Genomic DNA, 19,074 nt, shown 5'->3' on the forward strand with positions numbered 1-19,074 from the left:
AAAATCTAGAACACTTGTTGCACCACACTACAGGCCTCAGATCAGATCGGGTTATTCAAACGATTTTATGTTAATCTGACTGTTTGAAGAATGTTACAACTACAACAAGTGAACTTGAAAAAGTTGAACAGTAGAGATTAAAACTTTGTCATCTTTGTTCTGGAGATGGTAACATTGGGGAAACTGCAATTTGGTAGTTCAACTGAGGGGCTGACAGTCCAGCGGCAGGCTCAAAGACAGATGACTTAAAGTCACAGTATAGTAAGACATAAAAATGTTAAAATCCGCCATAGTATAGTAAGGCATAAAAATGTCATAGTATAGTTGGGCTTAAAAATGTCAAAAAAAAAAAGTCATAGTATAGTAAGGTATAAAAACGTCATAGTATAGTAAGGCATAAAAATGTGAAAAAACGTCATAGTATAGTAAGGCATAAAAACGTCACAGTATAGTAAGGCATAAATAAGTCATAGTATAGTAAGGCATAAAAATGTCAAAAAAAGTCAAAATATAATAAGGCATAAAAACGTCATATTAAAGTAAGGCATAAAAATGTAATTGTATAGTAAGGCATAAAAAGTCATAGTATGGTAAGGCATAAAAACGACATAGTATAGTAAGGCATAAAAAAGTCATAGTATAGTAAGGCATAAAAACGTCATAGTATAGTAAGGCATAAAAATGTCAAAAAAAGTCATAGCATAATAAGGCATAAAAACGTCATAGTATAGTAAGGCATAAAAAAGTCATAGTATAATAAGGCATAAAAACGTCATAGTATAGTAAGGCATAAAAAAGTCATAGTATAGTAAGGCATAAAAATGTCAAAAAAAGTCATAGTATAGTAAGGCATAAAAACATCATAGTATAGTAAGGCATAAAAATGTCAAAAAAAGTCATAGTATAGTAAGGCATAAAAAGTCATAGTATAGTAAGGCATAAAAATGTCAAAAAAAGTCATAGTATAGTAAGGCATAAAAAGTCATAGTATAGTAAGGCATAAAAATGTCAAAAAACGTCATCGTATAGTAAGGCATAATAACATCATAATATAGTAAGGCATAAAAACGTCAAAAAACGTCATAGTATAGTAAGGCATAAAAATGTCAAAAAACGTCATAGCATAGTAAGGCATAAAAAGTCATAGTATAGTAAGGCATAAAAATGTCAAAAACAAGTCATAGTATAGTAAGGCATAAAAATGTCAAAAAAAGTCATAGCATAGTAAGGCATAAAAAGTCATAGTATAGTAAGGCATAAAAACGTCATAGTATAGTAAGACATAAAAATGTAAAAAAACGTCATAGTATAGTAGGGCATAAAAATGTCAGAAAAAGTCATAGTATAGTAAGATATAAAAACGTCATAGTATAGTAAGGCATAAAAACGTCATAGTATAGTAAGGCATAAAAATTTCATAATATAGTAAGACATAAAAACGTCATGGTATAGTAAGGCATAAAAATGTAAAAAAAAAAGTCATAGTATAGTAAGGCATGAAAACGTCATGGTATAGTAAGGCATAAAAATGTCCCAAAAAGTCATAGTATAGTAAGGCATAAAAAGTCATAGTATAGTCAGGCATAAAAATGTCAAAAAACGTCATAGTATAGTAAGGCATAAAAACGTCAAAAAAAGTCATAGTATAGTAAGGCATAAAAACGTCATAGTATAGTAAGACATAAAAATGTCAAAAAAAGTCATATTATAGTAAGGCATAAAAACGTCATAGTATAGTAAGGCATAAAAATGTCAAAAAAACTCATAGTATAGTAAGGCATAAAAACGTCACAAAACGTCATAGTATAGTAAGGCATAAAAATGTCAAAAAACGTCATAGCATAGTAAGGCATAAAAACGTCATAGTATAGTAAGACATAAAAATGTAAAAAAACGTCATAGTATAGTAAGGCATAAAAATGTCATAGTATAGTAAGGCATAAAAATTTCATAGTATAGTAAGACATAAAAACGTCATGGTATAGTAAGGCATGAAAACGTCATAGTATAGTAAGGCATAAAAATGTAAAAAAAAAAGTCATAGTATAGTAAGGCATAGAAAGTCATAGTATAGTAAGGCATAAAAATGTCAAAAAAAGTCATAGTATAGTAAGGCATAAAAATGTCAAAAAACATCATAGTATAGTAAGGCATAAAAATGTCAAAAAAAGTCATAGTATAGTAAGGCATAAAAATGTCAAAAAACGTCATAGTATAGTAAGGCATAAAAAGTCATAGTATAGTAAGGCATAAAAACGTCATAGTATAGTAAGGCATAAAAAGTCATAGTATGGTAAGGCATAAAAACGTCATAGTATAGTAAGGCATAAAAAAGTCATAGTATAGTAAGGCATAAAAACGTCATAGTATAGTAAGGCATAAAAATGTCAAAAAAAGTCATAGCATAATAAGGCATAATAACGTCATAGTATAGTAAGGCATAAAAAAGTCATAGTATAGTAAGGCATAAAAACGTCATAGTATAGTAAGGCATAAAAATGTCAAAAAAATCATAGTATAGTAAGGCATAAAAATGTCAAAAAACGTCATAGCATAGTAAGGCATAAAAAGTCATAGTATAGTAAGGCATAAAAACGTCATAGTATAGTAAGACATAAAAATGTAAAAAAACGTCATAGTATATTAAGACATAAAAATGTAAAAAAACGTCATAGTATAGTAAGGCATAAAAATGTCAGAAAAAGTCATAGTATAGTAAGGCATAAAAACGTCATAGTATAGTAAGGCATAAAAACGTCATAGTATAGTAAGGCATAAAAATTTCATAGTATAGTAAGACATAAAAACGTCATGGTATAGTAAGGCATAAAAATGTCAAAAAAAAAGTCATAGTATAGTAAGGCATGAAAACGTCATGGTATAGTAAGGCATAAAAATGTCCCAAAAAGTCATAGTATAGTAAGGCATAAAAAGTCATACTATAGTAAGGCATAAAAATGTCAAAAAACATCATAGTATAGTAAGGCATAAAAATGTCAAAAAAAGTCATAGTATAGTAAGGCATAAAAACGTCATAGTATAGTAAGGCATAAAAACGTCATAGTATAGTAAGGCATAAAAATTTCATAGTATAGTAAGACATAAAAACGTCATGGTATAGTAAGGCATAAAAATGTAAAAAAAAAAGTCATAGTATAGTAAGGCATGAAAACGTCATGGTATAGTAAGGCATAAAAATGTCCCAAAAAGTCATAGTATAGTAAGGCATAAAAAGTCATAGTATAGTCAGGCATAAAAATGTCAAAAAACATCATAGTATAGTAAGGCATAAAAATGTCAAAAAAAGTCATAGTATAGTAAGGCATAAAAATGTCAAAAAACGTCATAGTATAGTAAGGCATAAAAAGTCATAGTATAGTAAGGCATAAAAACGTCATAGTATAGTAAGGCATAAAAATGTCAAAAAAAGTCATAGTATAGTAAGGCATAAAAAGTCATAGTATAGTAAGGCATAAAAACGTCATAGTATAGTAAGGCATAAAAATGTCAAAAAAAGTCATAGTATAGTAAGGCATAAAAACGTCATAGTATAGTAAGGCATAAAAACGTCATAGTATAGTAAGACATAAAAATGTAAAAAAAACGTCATAGTATAGTAAGGCATAAAAACGTCATAGTATAGTAAGGCATAAAAACGTCATAGTATAGTAAGGCATAAAAATGTCAAAAAAAGTCATAGTATAGTAAGGCATAAAAACGTCATGGTATAGTAAGGCATAAAAACGTCATAGTATAGTAAGGCATAAAAATGTCAAAAACAAGTCATAGTATAGTAAGGCATAAAAATGTCAAAAAAAGTCATAGTATAGTAAGGCATAAAAAGTTATAGTATAGTAAGGCATAAAAATGTCAAAAAAAGTCATAGTATAGTAAGGCATAAAAAGTCATAGTATAGTAAGGCATAAAAACATCATAGTATAGTAAGGCATAAAAATGTCAAAAAAAGTCATAATATAACAAGGCATAAAAACGTCATAGTATAGTAAGGCATAAACATGTCAAAAAAAGTCATAGTATAGTAAGGCATAAAAACGTCATAGTATAGTAAGGCATAAAAATGTAAAAAAAAGTCATAATATAGTAAGGCATAAAAACGTCAAAAAACGTCATAGTATAGTAAGGCATAAAAATGTCAAAAAACGTCATAGCATAGTAAGGCATAAAAAGTCATAGTATAGTAAGGCATAAAAACGTCAGAGTATAGTAAGGCATAAAAATGTCATAGTATAGTAAGGCATAAAAAGTCATAGTATAGTAAGGCATAAAAACGTCATAGTATAGTAAGGCATAAAAATGTAAAAAAAAGTCATAATATAGTAAGGCATAAAAACGTCAAAAAACGTCATAGTATAGTAAGGCATAAAAATGTCAAAAAACGTCATAGCATAGTAAGGCATAAAAAGTCATAGTATAGTAAGGCATAAAAACGTCAGAGTATAGTAAGGCATAAAAATGTCATAGTATAGTAAGGCATAAAAAGTTATAGTATAGTAAGGCATAAAAACGTCATAGTATAGTAAGGCATAAAAATGTAAAAAAAAGTCATAATATAGTAAGGCATAAAAACGTCAAAAAACGTCATAGTATAGTAAGGCATAAAAACGTCAAAAAACGTCATAGTATAGTAAGGCATAAAAAGTCATAGTATAGTAAGGCATAAAAACGTCATAGTATAGTAAGGCATAAAAATGTCAAAAAACGTCATAGCATAGTAAGGCATAAAAAGTCATAGTATAGTAAGGCATAAAAACGTCATAGTATAGTAAGGCATAAACATGTCATCGTATAGTAAGGCATAAAAAGTTATAGTATACTAAGGCATAAAAATGACAAAAAAAGTCATAGTATAGTAAGGCATAAAAATGTCAAAAAAAGTCATAGTATAGTAAGGCATAAAAACGTCATAGTATAGTAAGGCATAAAAAGTTGTAGTATAGTAAGGCATAAAAATGACAAAAAAAGTCATAGTATAGTAAGGCATAAAAATGTCAAAAAACATAATAGTATAGTAAGGCATAAAAATGTCAAAAAACGTCATAGTATAGTAAGGCATAAAAATGTCTAAAAACGTCATAGCATAGTAAGGCATAAAAAGTCATAGTATAGTCAGGCATAAAAACGTCATAGTATAGTAAGGCATAAAAAGTCATAGTATAGTAAGGCATAAAAACATCATAGTATAGTAAGGCATAAAAATGTCAAAAAACATCATAGCATAGTAAGGCATAAAAAGTCATAGTATAGTCAGGCATAAAAACGTCATAGTATAGTAAGGCATAAAAAGTCATAGTATAGTGAGACATAAAAATGTCAAAAAACGTCATAGTATAGTAAGGCAAAAAAATATTAAGGCATAAAAACTTCATAGTATAGAAAGGCATAAAAAGTAAAAAAAAAACATCATAGTATAGCAAAGCATAACACTCACACAAAGATTATTGGCAATTGATGTTATGTTGTCTCACTAATAATTTCTAGACTTTATCTACGATTGTAGTTCTATGTTCTGTCGGCATCTTGCCAGGACTCTCCAGTAAAACTGATTTGTGATGTGTGACTGACTTTACCGATAAAATAAAGTTAGATATCAAATTTGTTGCTTAACTTTTCACCAATAGAATAATTAAGTAATTCCCTAAGGGGTTTAGCTCTAGTTGAGACATGTAAGCAACTGCAGAGCTACCACTAAGCTGTGCGAGTCAAATCTGAGTTCTCAACAAAAGAGAAATATCCGTAGACGCACTGAAGCGAACGAGACACACATGCAGACACAAAGCCAGACACCAAAGAGTGTCTGTACGTCTGCAGTTTGATCCCGGCTGACACGGAGGACAGACATTTTCTCCTAAATTGGCATCTTCCTCCCTTCCATCCCTCCCTTCACCCCCCCCGTCTCATCCATTATGCATTCCTCCTCTGCTAGTGCTTGCTTTCATCATCATCCCCAAAACACACACACACACACACACACACACACACACACACACCAAACTCTTCCCTTGTTGTATGTAAAGACAGTAGTACTGTGACAGACAGTAAACGTGGGACACTGAGATGTAATGACGGACAAAAGCAGAGAGAAAGACAGAGAGAGGAAGCAGCAGTCTTCGCCATTTGAGGCTGAGAACATCGATTTCCTATTTTATCTGTCTGAGACTTGCACTGCAACACACACACACAACACACACACACACATGTAACTCTAACCGTAAACCAGCCTCTAGCTGAAAAAAAATCAACCACACACTGATGACATTTGATAACCAGGAAAAACAGAAACACAGGAGCGACATATACACTCTCCACATGTTCCAACAGATTAATTATTCAACAATTCAAAGAACAAGAAAAACAGCTTCAGCGAAACAAATATCCACGGATGGATTACTGAGCATATATTTTCTCCCTTACCACAGAGGAGGGGGAGAAAATGTATTTTTGATTGGATTTGGAGAAACTGACCCTGAAATGTGAAATGATCTCAGAGAGAAAGATGAATAAAAAATTATGTTAGCGAGGATATGATCACCAAGCATGTAGAGGCATACAACTGGGAGAGGCAGTAATTCCCCTCAGAAACACTGACCTGTTCTACTGTGAAATATACAGCTACATCAGAACGTAGCATGTTGCTTCATTTATAATATATATTTCAGGTAATTTTCTTTATATTATTTTACATTACAACTGTCCTTTTACCTTATCTTCACTTCTAAGCATTTACAGTTCACTTAAATCAGCTATATTGATGCAGAAATATCAGAACACTGAAACGTTTATTATATGTAGCTATTGCTACATAGCTAATGTTATCATGAACGGCTGTTTACGGCTGTTTACTTACTACTTAAATGTTGCGAGTTCAGCATCAAACTTTTCCTTTAATTGTCAAGAGCTGTCATCGGTTCCCTTTTGTTCTGCCTCTATTTCTATCACTTCTTTTCTTCTACTGAAGTTAGCATGCTAACCAGCTAGCCCCAGCCCAGTCACACTGACTAGTCATTTTCCGATACCGAGTCACGTCCAGTCTACACTGATTAAGCAGCGCTGCTCAGAGGACATATTATAACCTCTTGTATTGTAAACACAACAATGGCTGGAGCTCTTGACAGGACTGCTAAGTAAACAGCCGTTAATGCTAACGTTGGCTATGTAGCAATGGCAGAACTTACAAATACCTCCTTTAACAGTTGTAAAAGATTAAACTATTTCTGAATACACCAATAATCAAGTATTTATCTATTATCTTCATTATTTTTGGTTTAAAATTGTCATTTTGTGTCTTTAGACCTCACCTACACCCCAAAATGTAATTTATTTAATTCCGACTCCACAGCTAAAATACAGTACGCATCAAACACAACCAGCAGTTTACAACCACAGAGCTGTGGACCTCCAATATGGCTGCCGCAGGCTCCCTTACTGGACCTAAAGAAACTGCTATATGCCACAGTCCATACAGACAACCAGGGCAGAAAAAGGGTGAAGAAAGAAAGAAAGAAGGAACAGGTAAGAAAAACAAGGAGGCAAAGGGAGGTAAAGAAAAACAAAACGCATCTCCTCACCAATAAGGATGGAAGCGATACTGGTGGGGCCGAGGCCTAGTGGGGGGCGTTGCGCCTCCTCCCTGGCCGTCTGAGAGTCTCCACAGAGAATCTGGAGGTGAGAGGTGAAGGCGTGGCTGAGGGCGGAGCCCAGCTGAGCCCAGCGCATCGACCGGCCCACCGACACTCTGCACAGCACCAGCTGGCTGCTGGTGCCCCCCTTCGCCTCCTCCTCCAGGGCCTCCACAGGACACATGGACCCTGCTCCTCCTCCAGCTGAACACTGGAGGCGCACCAGGACCCGGTACGAGTCTGGAGGAGAGGCAAGGAAGAGAAACGGTTTAAAATGAAATAATGTCATATAAACAGTCTGGGGCCAATCAAGGGATTGTTCTCCATGGATCAGTATATGCAGAGATTGGCTCAGAAAAATGATTTAGTGCCTGAATACTGATGAGTTAATCTACTGAAATGCTCAATAAAAGCAACATTAAATGTATTAAATGTGATTTGCTCATGACTCTATACTGTCATAAATCAACCTAAAGTCAGTCACATCATGTGACAATATTTAACAACATAAAATTCTGTTATTTAAATGTTTCGATTAATGATTTCAAGCTTATAAACTACACGTGTCTTACATACGTGTGTCCAACAAACACACAGATGGACACACACTCACACAGGAGGCCACTCACTGAGGTTTTCAAGTAGATCTTTGCAGTCATCAGTTGCCACGTCATGAATAGTGCGATTACACTTATCTCTCCTCTCGATGTCCTGTTCACTGTGGCTGCACAGCACCTCCAGACACTCCTACACACACACACACACACACACACACGATAAGAAAAAACCTTGTCACTTGTCACGTGTGAATAAAAAACGCTTGACAAAGCTGTGCAACCACATACACGAGTATTCCTGCAACTCAAGCTCCAGTGCGTTATGAAAGCTCGTATCAATAAGTGCTCCCCATTTAAATTCCAGTCAGACCCTCAGTCTGGTCTAGTCTGGTGGCTCCTGCGTGCGTTTAAGCTGAGCGGGACGTTTCCAGCCAGCAAGGTCGGCCGTCCCATTACCCGCCACTGTGGAGACCGAGGGCAGGGCGGGACATTAGTGGATGATATAGTGGACTGAGTGTGAGCTTAGGTGTCGGCAGAGAGTCGGCGCACTGCACATAAATACACAGAGTAATGGAAACATTTTAACATCAGAGCTCAGACGGCAGAAGGAGATTCATAGCGAAAGGAGGAGGTGGAGCGGCCGAGGTTAAAGCTGCGATCCTGTTTGTTTGGGTCACTGGGGGGAAGGAAGAGCTCCAAAGACAAGACACATGCGCTGATACATTATGACTTCATAAACTCGTTGCTAACATATTAGAGAGCAATTTCTATTTACTTTGGTTTGTCAGAGTTTAAACCACATAGTAATTTATGTCCTGAAGGCAGAACGAGCTAAAACAGCCGGAGGAGGAGGAGGAGGAGTAGCGCTGTGTGTAACTGTGTGTAATCGCATGTTTGGGGCGTCTCACTCTCACCTTGAGGCCCAGGGCAGCAGCCATGTGTGCAGCCGTCCAGCCGTCATTGTTGGCCTGGTTCAGCAGGGCAGCGGGCAGTGCCAGGGTGCCGGAGGGGTCAGGGGTCACAGTGGGGTCACCCTGAGGAGGGTGGCAGAGGAGGAGACGCAGCGTGTCCACGTGTCCTGAGCGCACCGCCGCATGGAGAGCCGTGCAGCCGTCCTGCAGAAAGAGAGAGAGAGAGAGAGAGAGAGAAAGAGAGAGAGAGAGAGAGAGAGTTCAGATCTAAGTGTTAAAAGTTAAAAAGTTCACTCTTTTCTAATGACAGAATCCATGAGCGATATTTTACAGCTTTATGTTCTAGTGAAAAGTCTCTCGAATTTTGTCAAAGTCATGTCTATAGGGTTTTATTTTCATAAAATCATGTCAGAAAACAATGAACTTACAGAGCAAAACATACATATATTCTCTTCACTGTCACATAAAAGAAACATGCCATATCAGATTTTTACCACACAATTATTGTGGCCAAAAGACAATCGATAATCGATAATCGTATATTTCTTATTTGGAATGAAATACGAGTGTAGGGAGGAGGAGAGAGTCTACACTTAATGGATAACTGACAAACAAATGATCTGCCATCATGATATGATCAGATGTGTATCATTAACACCATATCTATATTTCATTTTCTAAAATATTCGGTTATCGTCAACACTGGTAGATTGTGACACCACAAGTTTCAATAACAACTAAAACAATTAATTGATTATCAAAATAGTTGCAGATTCCGTTTGTGATGATCAACTAATGAGACAGCTGACTAATCCTTTCAGCTCTACACCTTAAAGTCAGGAGCAGTTGAGGATTGTCTCATACAGGTTCATGCGAGGGCTTCGTATGATTATCCATTAAACAATGAATCGTTTGTTCTATAAATGTTGGTCAATAAAATAATGAAAAATGCTTTTTACAATTCACCAGAGCACAAACTGACATTTAAATGATCTTGTTTTGTTCCACCAACAATCTACACCTCAAACAGAAGCTGGAGTCGGTGAATTTAAAACAACAACCAACAAAAATAATTAATTGAATTGTTGCTGACAAATTTTTCCGTCAATTAACAAATCGAGAAATTGTTTTTTTTAATCACCCGCAGCTTATTTCTTTTTTTATATCCAAAATAAATGAGTCTAACTAACGGGTCGGGACAGTACTGCACATTCAGACTGTACTCTGCTCACCCAGTCGAGAACTCCTCCTCCATGTTAAATCATTACGTTTGACCCGACACGCGGGCCAACGTTTCGTGGAGTCTAAAAATACGTCTGTGCTGAAGAGGTGGGATATGCTATAGAGACTGTGGCAGCTCTCCGGGCTCAGCAGGGAAGCCGGGCTAAATGTAGAACAAAGCAGGTAACTAAATATAGGGGCTTGTCACATGCTGCCACGGCAACTTAAGAGCTCCCCCTACGGTTGCCATGGAGATCCAGGAAGCCAATACATTAATGAGCTCACACCAAATCCCAAGAAGGAGTTACATCCTTCATGTGCAGCAAGTGTGAAACAATGACGAGTGTGAGAAACTCCTGCGTAAAGGAGGAAACAATTCAATGGAAAACTTACCTTCTTATTTCTAAAAAAATAAAAATAAAGTGTGTGATTTACTTGGATTAACAAACAAGAAACAGGGAAAATGGGTGAATGTCTAGAGCAGGTGTCAGCGACACGAGAGCCATGAAATTTAAATTGTTATTTTCCATTAATTCATTTTAATTTATTGTCTGGATTTCTCTGAAAAAATGTAATAAAAGTAAATTTACAATAATCATATAATAAGTATATTTTTTTAAATAAATGAAATAAGCAGAATTTGTCACTATGTTACACCTCTGACAAAACCAATCCAACCAGGTGTTTAAATCTCCTGCAGTACTGCACGTGCATGGACGGCGGCGCAGACTCACCGTGGTGGTGCGCGAGCGATCGGCGCCGGCGCTCAGCAGGACTCGGACACAGTCCAGCCGTCCCGCCTCACAGGCCAGAAAGAGGGAGGTCTGTCCCCCCGCCGCCGCATCCACAGCGGCTCCTGCGGCCAGCAGCACCTCCACACAGCTGGGACACACACACACACACACACACACAACACACACACACACGTTACCAAGCTACATATGAACACATCTGTACAAACACAGCACTAACACATATATGCAGGAGCAGGACGAACTTAGTGAGACGAGTCCATCCAGTTTATTGATCTGGTGGATTATTGCTCCATAATGTTTTGCAATGTAAGAATGGAAGGTTTAATAAGGCTGCACCTTTTCAGTGTGGCTCTTAACGCTTTTTACTTAGTTATTTTATTTTACTGAATTAAAGGAATAAACTAACGTTAGGATTAAGAGAGAGATAAAACATCATGTATTAGTTTACATGTTGGCAGATGGCAGGGAAACGGAGGTGCTGCAGAACCGCAGCAGTAAATGTTTTATGAGGTGCAGGTCTATAAATATTTGACCTTCATTAATGAGAACTTAAGTTTCATATATTTTGTGTTTTTAGTTAGTTGTTACAGCTTAATTTGAAATGTATTATAGTAACATATACAGTCATCGTCTATGCTGTCATCTTTGGTAAAGGTGTAACTTCAACACAGCACTGTAATAACCACAATTTTCTGTTTTTTCCACGTACAAAACAAACACATCAGCACATATATCAGAATCTGATTTATGTTATTCTTCAGTATTGATTATACATATTTAGTATGACACATATGCATGTTTTATACACACACACACACACACACACTCCTGTAAGCTTCATGCAACTGTGCATATCTAGACAAAGATATAAGGTCAACGATTAAACATACGCTCGCCACCTGTTCAGAGACAAGGGAAGACATCACTCAGCCCTCCAACCAGCACTGACACACAGTGACTGCAGCCCGGATCATCTGAGGGAAACTGATCCCGTCTGCTAACACGGCCACTGAGTCACGACCACCGAAAAACCAGTTAACCCCATAAAATAAACCCTCTTTGCCAGTGTGTGTGTGTGTGTGTGTGTGTGTGTGTGTGTGTGTGTGTTGTGTGTGTGTGTGTGTGTGTGTGTGTGTATGTCAGCGTGCCTTTGGATATCCCTACTCTATAAATAACACTGTGATCAGATATTACAGCACTGCACATTCCCCAGCTGGTCCTGGGCATCGCGTTTTTTGGCAAGCACACACACACACACAAACACAGACACACACACACAAACCCCACTGTGGTCGACAGAGCCGCTCTCTGGCTGTGAGCTTTGGGATTCATCCCGCCAATACATCAGGATCAATGTGAATGATCAGAACTGACAGTGAGCGTAGTGTAGGAGCAGATGTGTCCCTGGTTGTTAATAATTAATGGAGCAAGCTCGGGCGATGTTTGAGGAGGAGAAACTACAGATCAGCAGGAATGAAAGCTGCAAACATGAAGGGCAGCCGCCCAGTTCCCAACGCTGAACTGGGGTTTATTTTAGCGGTGGGAAATCACCTCGTGTAGCTTCAGCAGCGATGAGGAGCTGACAGTCGGGACTGTACGCCACAGAGCCGTCGAGGCTCAGTTCAAAGTCGGGTGGTGACAGTAACCGGCAGACATGCTGGCATTTGCTTTTGGCACCCAAAACCCAGCGTGGTTACCGGCGACAGCCCAGCCGGCCGCATTTCACACATGGGAGGTTCCAGCTGTGCTCGTCTCATGGCGAAATGTGCGCAATGAGTCATCAATAGAAAACGAGCGCGTACTGTGATTTTGAGGCCGATGTGACAGGCTGAAAAAAGAGAGCGGTCAAGTCTAAGAAACGCAGGTCGAGAGCTGTATTAACTCTCTCACAGTGGCAGCACCCACAAGGTTTACAATGGGTTTTACAGATAAGACTTTTTGATTAAAGTTGGAATCAACAGCTGATTAATCAATAAAGTCAATCATTGAAAAAAAATAAAGCAAACTACATTTTGATAAATCAATTAACAAGTTATGTCAATTATTGAGGTAAAATGCCAATTATTTACTGATTGTGAATGAAATATCTTTGAGTTTCGGACGGTAGAATTTAGATTATAATTTATATAGATTATATCAACTTGGTTCATTTTTCACCATCGATGACATTTTAAAGATTTTTTAAAAAGACATAATCAATTTTGATTATTTAGATTAAGGTTAGAGTTGGGATTGGGAATGCACTTATTATGGTTAAGGTTATGATACGCCCTCAGGGAATGACAGTTAATCAATACAGTGTAATGACAAGCCATGAAAACAACTGTGGAGTGTGTGTGTGTGTGTGTGTGTGTGTGGTGTGTGTGTGTGTGTGTGTGTGTGTGTGTGTGTGTGTGCGCGTGTGTGTATAGTCAGGGTGGACTCACCCACTGTGGCCGTGGGCGGCAGCAAAGTGTAAAGATGTGAATCCATTTTCATCCAAATCATCAGCAGGCGATCCAGAAAACAGCAGCAGCTTCACACACTCTGACGAGAGAGAGAGAGAGAGAGAGAGAGACGATGATGATGATGATGATGATGATGATGATGATGATACAGTCGCCTGCTGTTGTGCAACCAGGAAACATGAATGAACCTGTAACCGCAGACGTGCGCAGGCAGAGTTAACAAAATACGATCATTAATAAAATAAAAACTACTACAACATCCCAGAGGAAAATGTAGACAAACACACCACTGCACACAGCGGAGCGTAGCAACCGGTTTATCTTGTTGCCATGGATACTGCAGATGGTGAAGCAGGTACAGTACTGTGTTAAATCACTTGGTGACATCCACTACCATTATCAAATGTCATTTTTTGAAAAGTGACTTCAGTGTTTTCTTGCTCCGCTCGCCTCAGCCACGAGGACGACGCCGTTCATCCAACGTGTTCTGTTGTTTCCACATGTACGTCGGTCTGCCGAGGTGAAACAAGGAATTGTGGGACGACGGCACGGGGGTGTTTCCTACGCGAAAGGAGATAAGATATGAAGCACTGGAGCTCCTTTCCTCATCATTTAGGGAACTGGACCAGCTCTGATCATGGCTGCCACTCAGATACTTCCGGGTCATTTCACTCAGTTAGGAACCTCCCAGAACCAAACACAGACTTTTGGACGGGAGCCAGTGTTTGATTTGGGACACTGTCCCTGAGTACTCCGTCTACACAATATACTACCTTCGAGTGCACCGACTGAATTATTAGATTTGAGACACAGCTGTGTTCTTTTATCTTTGTTAAAAATGACTATTGGTTCAAACGTTACCCTCCGCTACGACTGCGGTGCAGCCATTTATCTGAGAAAATGGACTGAAAAACCACATTAACATGCCGCAGCGTTTCAGAAGGAGCCGAGGAGAGAAACCTTTTATGAGAAATTACACTGGAAAGCCAGTGGAACAGCGGCTGCACCAGAAGTGGAGCAGGGCTTCAGCTCTCTCTGCTGCATGTGTACAAAAATAGTTTCATGTATTCTGTGTGTATAAATACCGTTAACACGGTCACATCAGGCCCGTGAGAAGAAAACGTCAAGTACGTCAAGCCTCCGCTCTCTTTGCTGAGGTGAACACATCACTCTGTTATTGTGGGAAGGTTTTGTGGTATTTCATGTTTTCACATCAACCATTTGCAGCACATGTGGTTTAAACCTTTAAAACATCTGTCTGCTCTTTTTTTTTTTTTGGGAAAAACGTAACGTCTGTGTGGAGGAACGGTGACGGAGGAGGAGAGGTGAACGTGGCTCAAACAATCGGATCAGATGAGACGAGAAACTCTGGGGGAAAGTGAAGGACGATGAAATATTGATGGGCAGAGTACTAAGGCCTGTAGATGTGTGTGTGTGTGTGTGTGTGTGTGTGTGTGTGGTGTGTGTGTGTGTCCTCTCTGTGTGGACCCACCTATAACAGCTGTCCTTCAGCTGCATTAGTCGTGCTCACGGATCGACGCTCCTCGACTGACAGCGTTAAACATCAGCTCAACATCTCAGCGGGGAAAACTCGTGTACGTGTGTGACATGGGTCTACATGCATTAATTATTCTGTGTGTGCAATCGCATGCACGACACTGCTGATGTGGGTAATATTCAGTGTGTGTGTGTGTGTGAGTGTGTGTGTGTGTGTGTGACAGCCCTGACATGACAGTCCGGCTCATTTAATGGCAGCCAACATAATAGGATCAGCTGCAGCTCGTGCAATCACAGCAGCACGCAGAGTGTTCATCAGCCCTTTGTCCTCTCGCTGCATCTTCATGTAGCAGCAAGACACAAAAGTTTGAGAGCCCATGAACGCCTACATCACTTGATCGCAGCGCAAGTTCACGACATGTGTCCCGTCCCGTCCCGTCCCCCCCCCCCCCCCCCCCCCCCCCGGTCAATCGGAACGCTTACCCTAATGGCTACTCATGCATATGCAGCAGACTGCTTAATGTGTAACCAAATTTTCTGAAGCATACAGGGTGAGTCAAGCCGCACGAGAGAGGGGAAACATTGGATTCAAATCGACCACAAACTGAGCATTAGCATCTCATTTTCCTCTCACACAAAAGCCACTGAAAAGCAGAGAAATCCCGTTTAATTTAGCTAAATTAAGAAATCGCAGGCTGCGTTTCTGCAGAGATAATCAGCTGGGAGCAGGTGGCGGGGAGATTTTGTGGTTAGAGTCTGTCTTGAAAAAAGAAAATTCACAGGTTTGATGTCTACTCATGTTCACTCTTTCACCAGACATTAAACCCTGGATCTCTCACCGTGAGCTGCTCTGGAAGAGAGCGGCAAACTAAATGACTAAAACAGGAGCAGAGGTTTATAAGTGTGTCCAGTGTCATGTCAATGTAAAACTACTCTTTGTTACTCTTCATTTGATGGACAGACTCTTCCTCTGCAACGCTCTGCTTTATATTCATACAGTCCTAGAAAAATAAAGGAAATACTTCTGAGCTCCATTCAAATCTCTGTGAAAGGAAAAGCATTGCAGCAGGTATGTTTCCAGCACTTAATTCAAACTCTGGAGCCTTTATACTGTGTATTTAATGTTTCAGTAGTTTTTTTGTTTTTTTTAATAATACATATTTATATTATTTTATTTTGGGTGTTTCTTTTATAATATATAATTATATTAAGTTTTACGTTTTTTGATATGAAAAATATCATATATAACCACGAAATTCTTTATATTTGCACAGAAATACATACTTTGCATTTGTATGTTATTGTAAATAGTATTTCTCATTCATCTTATTTATTCTAGATTCTGTTTCAATTCTTATTTTATTTCTTTATTACATTTATCCCCTTGTGCTGCTGTGTCAATTTGAATTACTATACAATTATTATACAATATTAGCGAATATCCAACGATTAATTGCTTATTTATTTATCAATACTTACATATTCAGCTTGACAAAGGCAAACAAGAGCAAACTATAATTAATGCTCTGTACATTCGTGCATATTAGTCGACCTACCTCACTGAACAATCGATTCCCGTGTGAAGCCTTTGTACTTCAATGTTATCAATCAATCAGTAATAATCAATACAATCCTCTTTGAAATCAATCAACCAGCCGACCACTGACCACAACCACAGACAGGGCTTCTGTTCCCAACGGGCCCAACCTGCGCTTTAATATGTAGAGACACCACAAGGTGATCAAATGTAATACATCAACTACATCCAACATCGGCAAACAACATGTTCTGTCTAACGCGTTGGTTTACATCTTTAATCGTAGGTAACCACGGCAACAATCCATGGCAACATCACCAGACAATAACCCCTCGCTGACAATTACCGAAAACCATCAGATGAACCGCGTTAAACTTAATGTTCTACCTGCAGCCGAGAGTTTGAATATACTGAAGTCACGAGTCACCAAACCTGAAGCCTGTGAAATGTTATTTAAGTTTTTATAAATTCTCACATTATTGTATTTAGTTTTAGTTTCAAAGCCTTATTCTGATATAGGCTCAGCTCGTTAATCATCCATCATCAATTAAATGGCAGTTACCTGTGTGTCCGTTCTGAGCAGCAGCAAACAAGGCAGAGGTTCGGTTTTGGTTGTGGTTGTGGTAGAGGTGGGGGTCTTGGTCAAGATGATGGGGCTTGTTCTCCATGGCGGTGGTAGAGGTGATGTTGGTAGACGTGGAGGTGGTAGTAGTAGTAGTAGTGGTGGTGGTGGTGGTGATGTTGTTGGTGGTGGTGGTCGGGTCTGGTTGGTTAAGCAGCATTGACATTAAAGTGACATTTCCCTGGGAAGCAGCTTGGAGGAGCAGGGGGCGCCCGCCGTCCAGGGCAGCAGGCCCACCGCCATTTAGAGAGGAGACTACGGAGGGACACCAGCCTGCAGGAGGAAGGAGGAGCAGGAGCAGCACAGGTTAAACTAGGAGGAGGAAGAGCAAGGAGGAAGAGGGAGCGACTAGAAGTGCTGAGCACGGGAGAGAGTGAGGGTTGAAGAAGGTGGACGGGGGGGGGAAGGAGAGCACACTTCAGATCCATACACGTTGTAGTACAGTCTCTTTTGTCTGAGCAGCAGGTGTGAGCGAGGCGGGAGGTCAGAGTTGTAGTTAATAAATATTAATAAATATTTTTTAGGGTAGGAAGAGGAGCAGTGGTTGTATTTACCCCAGCTGATGGCTGCTTGCTAACAGGCTAACGAGTACACGCTAACGTGCAGAAAACAAAGCTGCAAAGTTTCAATTAATTTGGATTAATGATTATTTAAAAACGTTGAAGATACTTAAAGAGAAAAACGTTAGCTAGCTAACTGACAAAGAAGGTGAAAATCTCAAAAATAAAAGTAGGACTCGTGAGCCGTTCATGACTTTGACATTCATTATGACATTTATCAGTTTTTAAGTGCAGCTGCCTGTTTGTGTTGCACTGATTCTGGCGCTACTCAAAACACCAGCTATGAGCTAACTAGCCAAAGATATGCTAACAGTAGAAAACTGTTAAAGTCGGAGCGGTGCGATGTAAAACTCATTCATTACATATGATCTCAAATGCTAAGAGTGTGTGTGTGTGTGTGTGTGTGTGTGTGTGTGTGTGTGTGTGTGTGTGTGTGTATCTGGTGTAGCTACAGTTGCTAACTACTCCGCCAGTAAAGTTCAGTGTATTTATTTCAGTTGGTGACCACAGCACCACAGATATCAAATATTAAACCTCTAAAAGAAGCCACCCAAAGTTGGTTTCTGTTGCTGTAGCCTGGAGCTCTTCTTGGCTAAATCCCATCTGCCTGTTTGTTATGTTACCAACAAATGGGAGGGATTAATGGCAGGATTAGGGGAGAAAACGGGTAAACAGGTAAAGCAAATACAGAGGTTTTACTTCAGCCTCAGCTGGAAATCATCCAGGAATCATCCATGTGGCTTTTCAAACTTTCAATCCTCAAATAAGATTTAAATCAACACTCTTTTTGCTTTATTATTTAAATGTGTTTATGCTTTTTCAGTGCAGATAAACGATTTTTCCATTGAACTATAAAAATTCAAACCCATGTTTTACATATATTTGAGATCTCCACTAACGTTACAGTTAGTTGCAAACGGCACAAGCTTGTAACGACTAACCCACCGGCAGAGTTTAAGAGGTTAATGGAAATGTCCTCTTAAAGAAATTGCGTGTTTTTAAAAATTCAAGCGACATAAGTCCTAAACACATCATTGTCACCTGTTTCAACAGATCACATCTGTAGTATTTGGACTTTTGCAAAATGTTGAATTTACCCCCCCCCCTGACCTTGAAAATACGACTTGAATTCAAAGCTTTTCCAGGGGGGTTTCTCACAGTGCAGGAACCCTTGAATAAAATGTCTAATTTAATCAACATGTGAAGCATCCTGCAGCCTGGACAAAAGAGTCTGTCATCACATCAGATGATAGAAAGCATTCATCTCTCAAACACAATCATTCCACACGATTCAGTCGGATACTGTTGCAATTATACAGCAATGTTTTAA

The 19,074-nt window shown here is 38.6% G+C and overlaps 1 protein-coding gene across 1 annotated transcript in view; it reads right to left on the reverse strand.

Moving 5' to 3' along the window:
* The window catches only part of cttnbp2 (cortactin binding protein 2), an 87,943-nt gene that overhangs the window by 22,059 nt on the left and 46,810 nt on the right, over nt 1-19,074 (reverse strand). Inside the window, exons 5-10 of the mRNA XM_056387133.1 lie at nt 17,125-17,457; nt 13,508-13,607; nt 11,061-11,208; nt 9,109-9,309; nt 8,267-8,384; nt 7,587-7,877 (exon numbers count right to left, since the gene is read on the reverse strand). Of these exons, the coding sequence (XP_056243108.1) occupies nt 7,587-7,877; nt 8,267-8,384; nt 9,109-9,309; nt 11,061-11,208; nt 13,508-13,607; nt 17,125-17,457 (1,191 nt within the window). The remainder of the gene's footprint in view (nt 1-7,586; nt 7,878-8,266; nt 8,385-9,108; nt 9,310-11,060; nt 11,209-13,507; nt 13,608-17,124; nt 17,458-19,074) is intronic.

Source organism: Seriola aureovittata, chromosome 10 (assembly GCF_021018895.1).
Source record: "Seriola aureovittata isolate HTS-2021-v1 ecotype China chromosome 10, ASM2101889v1, whole genome shotgun sequence".
In the NCBI taxonomy this organism is placed as follows: domain Eukaryota; kingdom Metazoa; phylum Chordata; class Actinopteri; order Carangiformes; family Carangidae; genus Seriola; species Seriola aureovittata.